Below are 13,386 nucleotides of genomic sequence, written 5' to 3'. Positions count from 1 at the left end.
CGTAGCTATAAAGGGACTCTGCCGGCATTCACCGGGGCGTTGCCGTAGCTCTGCCGGGTTGGTTTTGGGCCCCGGTGGAGCTAAGGTGCCGTCCCGGTTGTTCCCGGTACAGTCCCGGTTGTTCCAGGTGCCACGCAGGTCGTTGCCGGTCCTACCCGGTGACTCCCGGTTCATCCCGGAGGTATTAAACATTTTAATACTTTCCCGGTGGAGCACCGGTTGTCCCCGGTCGTCCACGGTTTATCCCGGTGGAGCACCGGTTCATCCCGGTAGGGCCCCGGTTCAACCCGGTAGATGCCTGATCACGCACTGGGGCTCCGCCGGCATCATAGTGAGACTGGGCCTTAACCGCATTGTAACACGAAGTAAATTTACCGGCCGTCATGTACGCAGTTAACAATAACCTGTGACAGAAACCCACTGCCACAACTTTACAACAATATATTGATTATGCAATTGCGGATTTGTGCCATTGGGGTCCTACTTTCCACACCTTACGGCTGTTACAGGTGTGGATTTTACAGGTACAATCATGTATACGAACATGAAATTCACCTCAAAATTAGTTGACGATTACCGATTTTCAAGAAAATCGCTTTGATATATACAATGTAAAAATCAAAATCCGTATGAGATAAATAATGATCGAAGTTGGAACATGGGATTTACTTTGACATAAGCAGAGTTTCGAGATAAGCGAGTTGGGAATAACGAGAATCGAATGTCATTTGATAAAGAGTACCGTATGCTGAAAACCTATCGTCGGTCTCTATCAAAATGAACGTATAAGGGATTGTCAAAAGGTGAAGATGCGTCATTTTTATTGAGACCGACGACATTAGGTTCTCGACTCTCAACTGTCATCTTATATATGGATTTTCGATTTTAATCGTTTCCTTTGGCCTAGTCGTGAATGTAATTATATCATAATAATGTGCATTACCATGTCGACTGTGCGCTTCGGATCATGTTGTGCCGTTGTTTACTACCTCTGCTTTATTTTGCCTTTGAGAGATAACCAATACGTCTTCTGTGAGAAACGCATGCACGCTAAAGCGTTGTCGTAGCGAGGCATATACGTATGCTGTCAGAGACATGATCATGCCTTATAATAATATGTAGCCTTTATTTCTGATAACTGGGTCACCCTACACATTTCTAAACACCCCAGTGGCTTAACAATACATAGATCAATATGGAAATTGTAAAATTGTGTCAATTTAACACAGTTGTAAACCTTAATTGCATTTTTTTAAAGTGTAACTTGACTTCGGTTTGATAAATCAGCGGTCTATTTCATGTTTAACCGCATAAACCAGACACATCTTGGATTATAATTTGATGTAACAGACCTATGAAATGACATTGTGCTTAAATTCAGAGTTTTGTTATTACAAAATCATAATCTTACATGTTTTAAACACAATTTTCGACTTATCCGTTCTCGATGTCATGTGTATTTAAACAATGTTTTCGTAGTAAAACATATACTCGACGTAGTAGCGAAACGGACTACGCTTTGACCTCGTCAGCCCCCAGTAAGTTCAAAGACTTAAATGCTCGGCAAGAGTTGAGGCGAAATAAGCATATAAACGAATAAAGACCGTCAGAATTTGAATATTTGTATAGACACTGTGTTGTTAATTATAATGCTTTCGATAAAGTTAATTACTCATTTTTAAAGAAAGCGAATGATATACCTTGGCGTAAACGACCTTGATCTCTTCTCAAAGCGGCAAGTGAGTTCCAAAATAATTCTAAAAATATATGTACTATTTTTGTTATTATGCATTTCCCTTTTTACGTTATTTTGTTGTAAAATTAATTTTACAAGTGTATCGCATGCATCAATTTTAATTAACTTTGAGAATACAAAACTCTATCGCGGCTACATTTGTTTTACTCATTCAGAGCTTTGATATAAATACATGTTTACCCCCAAAACAACAACTTAACATTTGTAGAAAACCTGCGTTCACTTCAACATCAGGTATGCAAATTATCAATGTAGGTCCGGGTTTTCAATTAGATTTGTCACAGTAGTGTCAATATGTACCACCTTGACCGGACAGAAAAGCAAAAAGTATTGGTTGCTTAAGTATGCATTTAATGTGGCTTAGTTTAAAACAGTATGACAAAATACGTTTTGAACAAGGCAGATTCAGACAGAAATAACAGCGCACAAGGATGCATGCTATTATCCGGCTTGTTAATTAAAGTTGTTTTAGTGCTCATGGACGCAGATCCGTGTTGTAAATTTGATCACAGTTGTGGTGCATTGAACTGAACGAAAAGCAAACACTTTTTGTTGTTTAGGTATGCATGTAATTACATCATGAATTATATTTTGTACCATTCGGATTCTTACTCAAATAACAGCCAACACTACAGTATGCTACAATGTGGATGAAACTTGCAAGTCCGTGTGTATGAACGAATCTGCCTGTTAAAGCCTTCTACTAATAATTTAACGATGAATGCGTTCCCTTCCAAAATGTGTAATTAAATCATAGAAATGCGATGTTTTTCTTAGAAAATGCATCTTCACAAAATGCAGACACGGGTCGAAATCACAATTCCAGAGAAACAATTACGACAAAAGATCCACACACTAATTGAAATAAACACTCTAAGTTTTGATTTAACATAAAATGCTATGCACCAATCAATTTAAAACATACACGCTGTGAAAGATCTAACACGACACATTTGCTTTTTACAAAACCAAACTAGAGATTTACACATCGAAATGATCAAACAATCGTAAGTTAACCACCGATTTCATGTATTGTGTTAATAACGAATACTTTCTAATTAAAATTGCCAATTTAATTGCGAAGTAATAATCACTATTGCTCAATTTATGAGTGAAAAATAAGTAACATTAACACAATCTAAAATTATTGCTTTGAAGATGTAGCTGCTCATTTTACTTTGTTTATAATTAGGTTGTTTGAAATTAGATCGAGCAAATGGATAATTGAAAATACAAGTTATATTCAATTCCAAAACTCAATTAAATGCTTTTAATATAATTATTGTTTAATTAAATAATGAATTCGAAATATTTTGATTGACGTAAAAAAGCTTATGAACTACATTTTATAATCGTTGTTAACAAGATCAAAAATATTGTTTTAACTTTTTATTGACACAATTGTGATGTGATGCACAATCAATGACAAATCATTAATCAATTGCAATGTTTATATTCTGAAAGTGACAGGGGATCACGAAAACAGATCATTTTACACAGCCGCTAAATTGCCAAGACATCCTCGAAATATGTTCATGCTCTCTCACCTAGTGATGTCTCCAGACTTTCATACTACGGTAGTGCTTTATGTTAGCGCTTTTTCATAAAAAATATTTGGAACTAATGTTGCTAAATTATTATTTCATTTTTAAACATCACAAAAGAAAACAATAACACGAAAAGTGTACAACAGGTAGTATGTAAACCAGACGGCGCGACACAACACGCACTTCCCGAAGAAGATGTTTTAAAACAGATATGTTTGTTTGAACCTGTGAATTTTCACAAGAAGGTTGCTTTAAACCATATAGCAAGCAAAACGACAAAACCTGCATGAAACACGACGACGTCGGCAAAAGTTATAATCGTCATTTCGAGGCTCTTTGTTTCGCTTTGGCGGAAATAGTGTTTTATTTATTGTTTCGGCTTTTTGGCCACCCTCTACAAATCATGTAACACAAAAATTGAAAATGGTCGTATCATATACACTACTTTATGAAAATATGCATCAATACACGTTTTGTTAAGTTGCAATCTCTTGTTATGACATTGCGACTCTACGTGAATGTGTTACAGTGTAGCGCTACGCTATGTTCAGTTCTAACTGTTACATTTAGTGCCACAATTGTATTCGTGGTCTTAATTGTGAATTGTGAAGTATGATCAATTTGCGCTAGTGTAATTGATTTTACATTAAAGATCGAAAGTGTAAGAGGTGGATTAAACCAACAATATAGATAAACACTAAAATGTGAACTTAAAGATAATAGTTAAATGTGATGTGAATTTTCTTTGTCATTCGATTAATTAAATGATAAATATCACTTTAGCATGTTAATTGCAGTGGTTGCTACAATCCAAGAATGTTAGTGTCCAACGGATATAAGCTCAGAAAGCTTTTTAATTGCATTCGAATGTTTATCCTCGGTAGTTTTTTAGGATACATACCTACACAAACACAATGAAATTGAAGCGTTCTTTGCATTTAACGTTACAATTTAGAGAGAGTTTATAATAAAAAAAGTAACCATTCATAGGATCTGCATCCCGTATCGGTTGTGCATCCTGTATTTAAAGGTCAGTAACAAAACATACAATTTCTTGCGAGTGATATTGTTATCTTTGTTATCTACATACACTCCCGACGAGGCTAATGCAAATAATATTTGACTGGCATTCTACATAAATTATTCATCTGCGTATGCAATAACGGTGATTAATAAAAATACTTTTTTAATTCGGCGAGATAATGTAAAGATAGCAATTGCCAAGTCGCAAAAAGAACAAATGAAGTGAATCAAGACATGCCTACAAATTTAACTGATGATTCCCCCTTCGTTCATTTGTACTTAGAAATGTTTATTGGTACTAAGTTATCCTAGACATTAAGTGTTCAAGATATTGCAAGAATTTTAATATTAATGTTTTTACAATATTCAATAAATGTAATAAAATTCTTCTTCTTTTGTGCCTTTACTGCCATTGAGAAGACCCTTGTGGCAATGTCATGAACTTCAATGAATAAAGTAATTACAACAATTGTATGGTACATTTTACGTTGTTCTTGAATATATAATATATTATATATATATATCAGATTTTTAGAGGTTCTTATAATTTTATCAACCATGTTGTTTGATGCTGTTAGATTATATGTTTTTCACCGATGGTCAATATATATATGAAATTAGTATGCATAATATCATAAATGACTTTTATGATTCACCAGTAGTCGTCTGCAAATGAGATAGACATAGAATGCGAAAATAGTGTATTTGTTATGTTACGTACATGCTTAAATTATTTTTAAATATTGCCACTCCTTATTGCTCTTTGTTGAGTAAACAATCTTTATTTAAAGTTCATTTGACTTTCAAACATTGATATTCGTTGATAATGTCTTAAATTAGCAATGAATTCAATAAATGCGTGTTTAAATGCTTTATTAAAATTAATAGACATTCTACGCACTACATAAAATAAAATCACATTTAAATACTTATTTAACTCTAATAAATACTCACAGTGGTTCAAAGATTTATATGACACAATTGCCTTTTACTGATGGACAGCTTGCAAATATATGGAACGGATGTAAAATAGAATTAACCTTTGAAATGTGTGATGTGCCCATAAAATTTCAGAGTGACCTTTAAGTTATTTTTTACAAAGTCCCGAACGATAAGTGTGTGCACTTATGTTCAAAATGTTCTTTCCCCACAATAATCTATTTATCGTATGCATGTGGTTTCCTAAATGTTTAATATCTAACAGGGATGCATGAAACAGATACGTTGTGAATTAATATTTATAGATATTTGCTTGCGTTATTTTAATTATAAAGAAGCATACGTAAGAAGTGGAAAATACAACAATATGGCTTGAGGCCTAAGGTCGCCAAACTGAGGCCCCAGTTGCTTTGCTGCTATGATCTCATTTTGTGTTGTCGAATGAGCCAGTTTAGAACTTGGACAAGTTATCATTTGAACAAATATCCTGAGCAGGTTTCATGATGATGGGTCAAACAGTATTGACACTAGAATGTTCGCAAACGTGTAGGTCATTTAACATATTATCAATGAGTATTTACCCACCTTTTCCCAGAACATGTATGAACAAATCAGTTCCCCCACCTGCTGTTGCAGGAATATGTTCAGTAGACCTAGATTGTGATTTCTCGCGAGGAAGATTAATTTAGACTAGGTAATAAATTGTACATATAGGTTTCACAAGATGTTTCTTTCATTTGACCAAGTTACCTAGTTTCGACACCAACGTGACCCAGACTCAAACTCGTGCGATATATAATTTGGGCAAATGTTCTGACCAAGCTACATGAAGATTGGGCAACACATGTGGCCTATTGGGTGTACACAAAGCTGAATGTTGATGACACAGGAAGGAAAAAGAGAAAACAATGTCAGTCCAAATTTAATCCAAATAGTTCAAAAATATTAATTATAGTAATAAGCCGGATTGTAAATCTGCTAATATGAATAATTAATAACAATGGCAGCTAACTATACTTTGTTAGCATGAAATATAAAGGGCGTGTCAAATAATATGTTGCGCATGCGCATAGGGACCGAGGCTACAATAAACGAATCATGTCCGGAAACAAGGATTTGTCTGAAGATGCAGATAGTTGTTAATAATATGTAACAATATATAAATATTCTGAAATAATATTTCCAGCTAAGAAATTCATTTTGATATAAAGAACAAACGGAGGACATCAGATTTCGAGCAAAACAACACGTATAAGCAAACATTTGTATCATATAATTGTACACTGAAATTTAGTTTTTCATACATTATCATTATAGATGTTTATCTTATCTACTAAAAATGACTCTATAATGGTGTGAGTTTAAACTGTAGATTTTAAAGACATTTGCTCGAGTACAAAAAGGGTGTTTTTTGTAAACATAAACGATAAACCAATCTACATCTATATTGCTCTTTCGGTCACTTCTTTCGGTACATGAATATGTGTTGATTATATTGTCGCGCAAAAAAACAAAAAAAACGCATTTTGTATCTTGTTATATATATGTAACCAGACCACATCTAGCGTTTAAAATTTGGCAATTGCTATAGATAACTTTGATTGTTATGTGTTAACGTTATGTTTCGAAATATTGTACGAAATATTCTTTAATATTGAAGGTTTATGGGCTTTTAATTATTATTCATTTTTTGCACCGATCGCTTTCGAACATACGCATAATCAAACGTTTTGTGTGCGCACGACATAATGTTGTAGAGATAAAAACGTTCGTTACTTTAATTTGATGACTTTTGCAATGACCTTAATGACGTTTGTATGTCTACTGCTTTAAATGGGATTGAATGAGGGAGGCGAAACATTCACTGTATTGGAAGTGTCTACATTGAGTCTCCCAAACTTGATACGATTTCGTGCACAGCCAGAAAATATAAAAAGAAACATATTAAATTATTGAAGCTATTACAAGCCATAATTGATAACATGTTCGCAAGAAACCAATTCATATCATCATTCAAATTACCAAACATAAACAATAAACTTGGTGGATGGATCACTATATACCTTTCCTCGGCTTATTTTAAAGTGAACGTCGAGTGATGGAGTTAATTGAATAATGGGGTTATATGGATTAAAAACGTAAATTGATCGATGGCGTTAATCAATTACTTCCATCATCGATCCTTAACGTTCAATTGATTTGCTTACACTAGTTCAAACATGTTTACTTTTATATTGTAATCCTTTATCATCGCAAATTAAATCAAATGACAATATAAATAAATACTAACCATAGCATGACATTATGCGTTCGTCATCATACTGATTAGCTTACCAATTACACACACAAACATATTTTTTGGATAAGGTATCCAACTCAGACACCTTTTCTCCACAAATGTATTGTTGTTGTATTAAAAGATGTCCTATAAAAATTATGTTAATATATCCACCGGTTTTTGTAATATCTGTAAGTTTAAAAATGTTAAAACTGTTATTAAACATTTTTAATTTCATACAATTTCTAAAATATATGAAAGGAGCGGTCTGCTTAGTTGTAAAAAAGATAATAGAAAAACATGCATGGTTAAATTGGTATTGCATGATGTGGTATAATTTTTACATGCTAATACATCAAATCCAGTATGACGTGTATTGAAGTGTTGAGCTAGAAATGTAAAAATTAACAACTAAATACATTCGATGAAATACTCGCATATTTCTCAATTACTTCGAAATGGAGAAAACTGCATTTAGATAACGCAAATATAAACATTCATCAAGTAACTTTAAACAATAAAACAAATACAGTATCGCGGTTATCATGTTGTTGAATCAAATCTGGTGAAAAACAAATAACAAATAGCACTGTTTAAACACAAGTGTAACAAATGGAAAATATAACGCAAGCACGCGGAAATGAATACAAAATTGAGTTATCTTACAAATATTCAAGCTTTAAACAAATGTTTTTGGATATAATAAAAAAAAACAGTTTTTCCTTAAAACGATAGAAACACAATATCTTGAAGGGAAATTATTTGGTAAGGGAATGGAAAATGGCAAGCTCAAAGAAAATGTCACGCTGTTGGAAAAGCAAGTTGAACAAAACCGTGAACAAGACATGCACACTACTATAAGCCTTCAAGAACATGTCGATAGTTACTCTGGATTATTCCATACTGTAGAATAATGGTGTCGAAGGATTAATGTCCCTTTTATTTGCTATACTAGAAGAGTAAAAGAAGTTTAAAAAATTATTTTAAAAAAATACAAAAAAGAAAGTAGTGGCATAATCAAACAAGAAAAACAGAAGTGTTAAATCTTTAAGCCGGCGACAGTGATATCTCGCACAGACTGGGCTAGGTCAAGGCCGACCATTGTCAACTGTGTGGCGAGGCATACACGGAATATCGTAATTGCCAATACAAAGCAGTTTTAAAGGTTTACATAAATGATAATCTAATAAAATCAAAAGGTATTGATACCATTTAAAAGGACATTGCCTGAAAATGAAGCTGTTTTGTCGTGGGTGTAGTCGGGCTAATTGCCTAACATGAGTACAAGCATAGGATGGAAGCAGACCTGCCGACGCTCATTAACACCTGTTTAAGCATGAAATAGATACTCATTTACTTTCATTGAACAATATCCCGAGAACGCTAACGATTCCTCGTGTTTTTGAACCTTCATCGATCCAATGTTTTCTTTACACTTGTATGTATATTGTTTTCTGGAAAACAATTTGTATTTGAAATCCACAGCGTGTTTTGTACCACTATGTGTACGATTTGTTGTTTTGCATTCGGAACGATGGTTATGTTGCATATCCAACCTGGTGATTAACATATATGATTTGCTACAATCACGTTCGCGTATTAACACGGTTTGAGTAATTCATTAAATAATAAGGCACACAGACGATCATAAGTTATAAACGTGATGTACACCACGTAGTTAAGTTAATCGTGTATACACGTTTAACAGCATGTATACAAAAAGTATGTACACGGGATATATTTATTGCTTAAACAAAATTAAACACATTATTGTGTATCGAATTAAATTTTACTGTTTAACGATTGAATAGACAAGCATCTTCATGCTACTGATAGATATATTGTGTTATAAGAGATTATGTCTTTTTTATTTGTGTATTCTGCTATTTATTTAGATAGTTTGTAACAGTATATATAGTTGTTTAAAATAATATATACATAAATCATGTATAGGCAATTGTATACTTCTGTCAACAACACATGTTCAGCCATTAAACATACACCATTCTGCATAAAACATAAAATTTAATTTAGCGGTTTCTGTGCGTTCGGACGACGGTATAATCATCATGATCAAAACAGACCCAAATGCATACATTCATAGTTGAATAGTATAATTAGCGGTATGTTTTACTTAGGTACCTTTTTTACGGTATGTGTATCATTGATTGAAGCAGACCCAAGTGCATGAAATAAGTACAAGTTTTTCACTGTGTTGATGTGTCGTAAAATAAATGATTAAATACATGGTATTCCCTATGATAATGATAATTTTATTAATACTTGCCGTGTAATTGAAGCTATTTAAAATTTAGTTTTTGCTGGTGGTATATGTAGTATTGATTAAAATAGACTTATATAGTTTTAACATGTATTGCTGTTTGTTTTATGTAATAAAAACAAATTGGTAAATATGTGTTTATTGTGGAGATAATATTTACTGTGTTCAGCGCTTTTCAAATTATTGCACACAAATTATTAATACATCATGTTGACATATTGAAACTAGCTCGCGAACATGCCATGTACTGCTTTTTTATTTGGAAACGTAAGCTATTCATAGAAGTAAGTAAACGACACTGCGGAAATGTTCATTGGAAATGTTTTATTAAGAAAAAGTTTTGAATAAAAAAGTTATATAACACAAAATAAGTAGTGTACTATGGCTATAGCGTTTTTATATTTTCTTCTGTGAAGGCTTATATTGTTGACTGCTCATTCCTAGTATCCTCCGTATTTACAGGCCCCTTTATAAGCCAGCCTTACACCTCTGCAAATAAACAGTTAATATTTATATATCTAGAAGTGTGAAGGAAGAAATTGACTTTTACTACATAATAAACGACCTTAAAAGAACAAAATCAATAAAGCATTTCAAAAACATCAAAACAGACGTTATTGCATACACTAAGCCATTATGCTTGTTTTTGTGGGAAGGACTAATTGATAAGTTGTGTTAGTCGGTAAATGTGATTTATCTGTAAATGGGGTAAATCAATGAGGCAAAGCGGTTACTGACATGGGGGCATATGGGCTGATTGGGTATATCGTTAAATAGGGGTTATTCGGTGAATTTTGGGAAAAGGTCGATGGGATAAATCTTCTTCTCTTTTTTTTTGGGGGGGGGGGGGGTACATAGGTTTTGAAGATGATATATCAATAGACAGGATTAAATAGATAACGGAGCTTAATAGGTTAAATGGAGGTAAATATGTTGATGCAAAAATTCGAAAAACGTGTTCATCACTTTAAAAGGTAAAACTCGATTAATTATTCCAATAGGCGTAAGAGCTCTCGACCTGTAAAGTCCGATGCATTTTATAAAAAAAAGTTAAGTATATTATTATTATATTATAGTATAATATCATCGCAAATACAACCAACATACATGTATCTTAAACACTCAACACATATTATATTATATTATTGGTTATAATACTGATTTACTTACCAATTACACATGCATAATTAATTTGAAAAATGTTTTTAATTTTGACAGCTCTGCGTTACACACATTACAAACACTGTTACGTTGTTTATGATTGGCAGATGTTTATACTATTGACTAATTAAAAACTCACGCGCAGTTGAGAAGGCACGGGTTCCCGTAGGTTTTGCCATCAACACCACAAACCGGGTCATACTCCATCGTGCAAATGCACCCATGTTTACATTCGCCTTTACTTTGAAGACGAACACCGCTGAGGAAAGTAGAATTATGGAGTAAATCGGTTATAGCGTTTAATCGGTAGATGAAGTAAATCGTTAAATTGTGTAAATTGCGTTACACGCACTCTATCCTAAAGCTGGATATATAGTTTTAAACGAAAGCCTTTAACACAGCAGACTTTTATGTTGTTGGTCTTATTTCTAATTTACTTACAAATATATCCAGCTTACATTATTTGTATAACGTTTTTTTTTCTTACAACATGACCTCAAACAAAAGAAACCACACGTTTTCAACAATGTGCAAGGTTTGATGATTGACAGATGTAAATATACTTGTTTTATTTAAAACTCACGCGCATCGGAGAGCGCACATGTTCCCGTATGTTTTGCCATCAACGCCACACACCGGGTCATACTCCGTCGTACAAACGCATGGCCATCTATGATCGCCGATCACACCTGAATCAATAGTATATAACAGCTGAAACTCATTCCACAGTTTCATGGGAGAAATTCCTAGAAAAACACTCCCTTCTTCCTTTAAGGCAAGTGGTCATTCGCATATAAAATGTAGACTTAAATATATATTTATATAGAAACACATATATTACCATCGCGCTAATAAGTACACAATCATTTAAATGAACTAACGATATACATTTCAGTGTTTTGTCAGCAGATTTATCATATGCGAAATTGTGCCCTATAGACACAGCTAAGTACATTGCCAATAATGTTTAGAATTTTCTTACGGGCTTTATATGAACGATTCCTAAACGAGTCTATATTCATGATGGCAACAATCAGCACATCAAAGTATAAATTGTTTGATTTTATAATAAACTCAGTGTTTGTTTCTGAAAAGCAAGACAGCATAAAAGCCACACCCTTAAGTACTCAGAAGTCAATACGCACTTGGTGTGAACAAACACAACAGCATGGTTGCCACAAACAGCGTCCGAATCCTACAATTTACATTAATTTAATTAGTTTTTATTATTAGATGGTGTCCTACGTTTGAAATCCATCTAAGGTTTGCACATTTACAAGTTTTTGAAATGCCACAAGCGTAGAAACAGTTTGTGTTCAAACGATTTATATTTAAGGAGATTTATGTTACTTTGTTATAGTGATCTAAGACAAAGCATAGTAAGCATGGTATTTCATGATTAAATAAAGTGTACTATGTACACTAATCGAGTCCAGTATGCATTATATTGAAGTGTTAATTTAGAAAATAAATAAATAATGACATTTAATGTAATAATCGCATCATTATCAAGACATGTGAACCGAAAGTATTGAGATAAAGCAAATATTAATATTTATCAAAATATATTTAAAAACAACACTTACATTCTCGCAATAGTCTTGTATTTGCAACAATTCCTATGAACTACACATCACATATCGCGTTGTTTAAATACTGGATTGTAAACCGGATTTAAGCTAAAGTACAATCGCGACTTGAGCAATCAAACAGGATGTGCAAAAACATGATTAACTGTTTCAAAAATTGATGTTATTAAAAACTTGAGATTAAGAAAACATTGTGATATATTTTGGGAGACATATCGATGAGCAGGATGTGCATAAGAAAGAGCAACATGCATCATCCGCAGTGTGGATAGCGTGTCAGCATTAACACGAATCGTTTGAATACTATTAGCATAAATCCAATGTGTGAAAGAAATTCAAGTTCAATAACACCATATTGCTAATTCGGTGGTCTTTTCTGTTCTTACATTGTATCTTCTTAACTCAAAAGGAGTATAGAAACATCATTAAATAGCGAGTCATTTAAACAAACACAACCATAACTTTTTACCTTCTTTGAATCAATTGTATTTTTCCCATTTACAACAATTTATTATTTTAAGAAAACCTTTTCATGCGTCAATTTCAGTCATGTTCTTTCTCGACGTACGTCCGTTATGTAAATTATATTTTCGCAACTGTGCCACTATGTACTTCCATGAACGTAACTAAAAGCAACCAGTGTTGGTTCTTAAGGCATGCAGAAAATGTAGCTAAATTAAAAAAAGCACGACGAAATACATTTTGTACCAGGCGGATCCTGATACAAATTACTGCGCAAGCGGATGCATGTTATAATCTGACATTAACGTGTTATTGTCGTTGTTTGCTCTTTCATGTATATTTAAGACGCA

General features: G+C 33.3%; 1 protein-coding gene across 2 annotated transcripts; it reads right to left on the bottom strand.

The window, feature by feature from the left end:
- Window positions 1–10,129: 10,129 nt before the first annotated feature.
- Window positions 10,130–13,098, bottom strand: LOC127853521 (serine protease inhibitor dipetalogastin-like). Of its 2 annotated transcripts, none has more exons than XM_052388078.1 (5): window positions 13,044–13,098; window positions 12,131–12,180; window positions 11,569–11,674; window positions 11,125–11,244; window positions 10,130–10,313 (listed from the first exon to the last, which is right to left on the bottom strand). In XM_052388078.1, the coding sequence occupies exons 1-5, from the start codon at window positions 13,070–13,072 to the stop codon at window positions 10,265–10,267; spliced, it is 354 nt and encodes a 117-aa protein (XP_052244038.1). In that variant the 5' UTR covers window positions 13,073–13,098; the 3' UTR covers window positions 10,130–10,264. The 2 variants fall into 2 exon arrangements, with proteins under 2 accessions (XP_052244038.1, XP_052244039.1); XM_052388079.1 differs by lacking the exon at window positions 13,044–13,098 and adding an exon at window positions 12,572–12,631.
- Between the last annotated feature and the right edge of the window lie 288 nt (window positions 13,099–13,386).

Source organism: Dreissena polymorpha, chromosome 12, assembly GCF_020536995.1.
Source record: "Dreissena polymorpha isolate Duluth1 chromosome 12, UMN_Dpol_1.0, whole genome shotgun sequence".
Taxonomy (NCBI): domain Eukaryota; kingdom Metazoa; phylum Mollusca; class Bivalvia; order Myida; family Dreissenidae; genus Dreissena; species Dreissena polymorpha.
Note: the sequence above shows the minus strand (reverse complement) of the source record. Positions and strands in the feature narration are given on the sequence as shown.

Coding starts and splice junctions, on each gene's coding strand:
- LOC127853521 (XM_052388078.1), bottom strand. CDS start 13,072: ATGGGAAAAATACAATTGATTCAAAGAAG. Junction 12,181..13,043: donor ATACAATTGATTCAAAGAAG/GTAAAAAGTTAT, acceptor TGTAAATTGTAG/GATTCGGACGCTGTTTGTGG. Junction 11,245..11,568: donor ATGTGCGCTCTCCGATGCGC/GTGAGTTTTAAA, acceptor TACTTTCCTCAG/CGGTGTTCGTCTTCAAAGTA.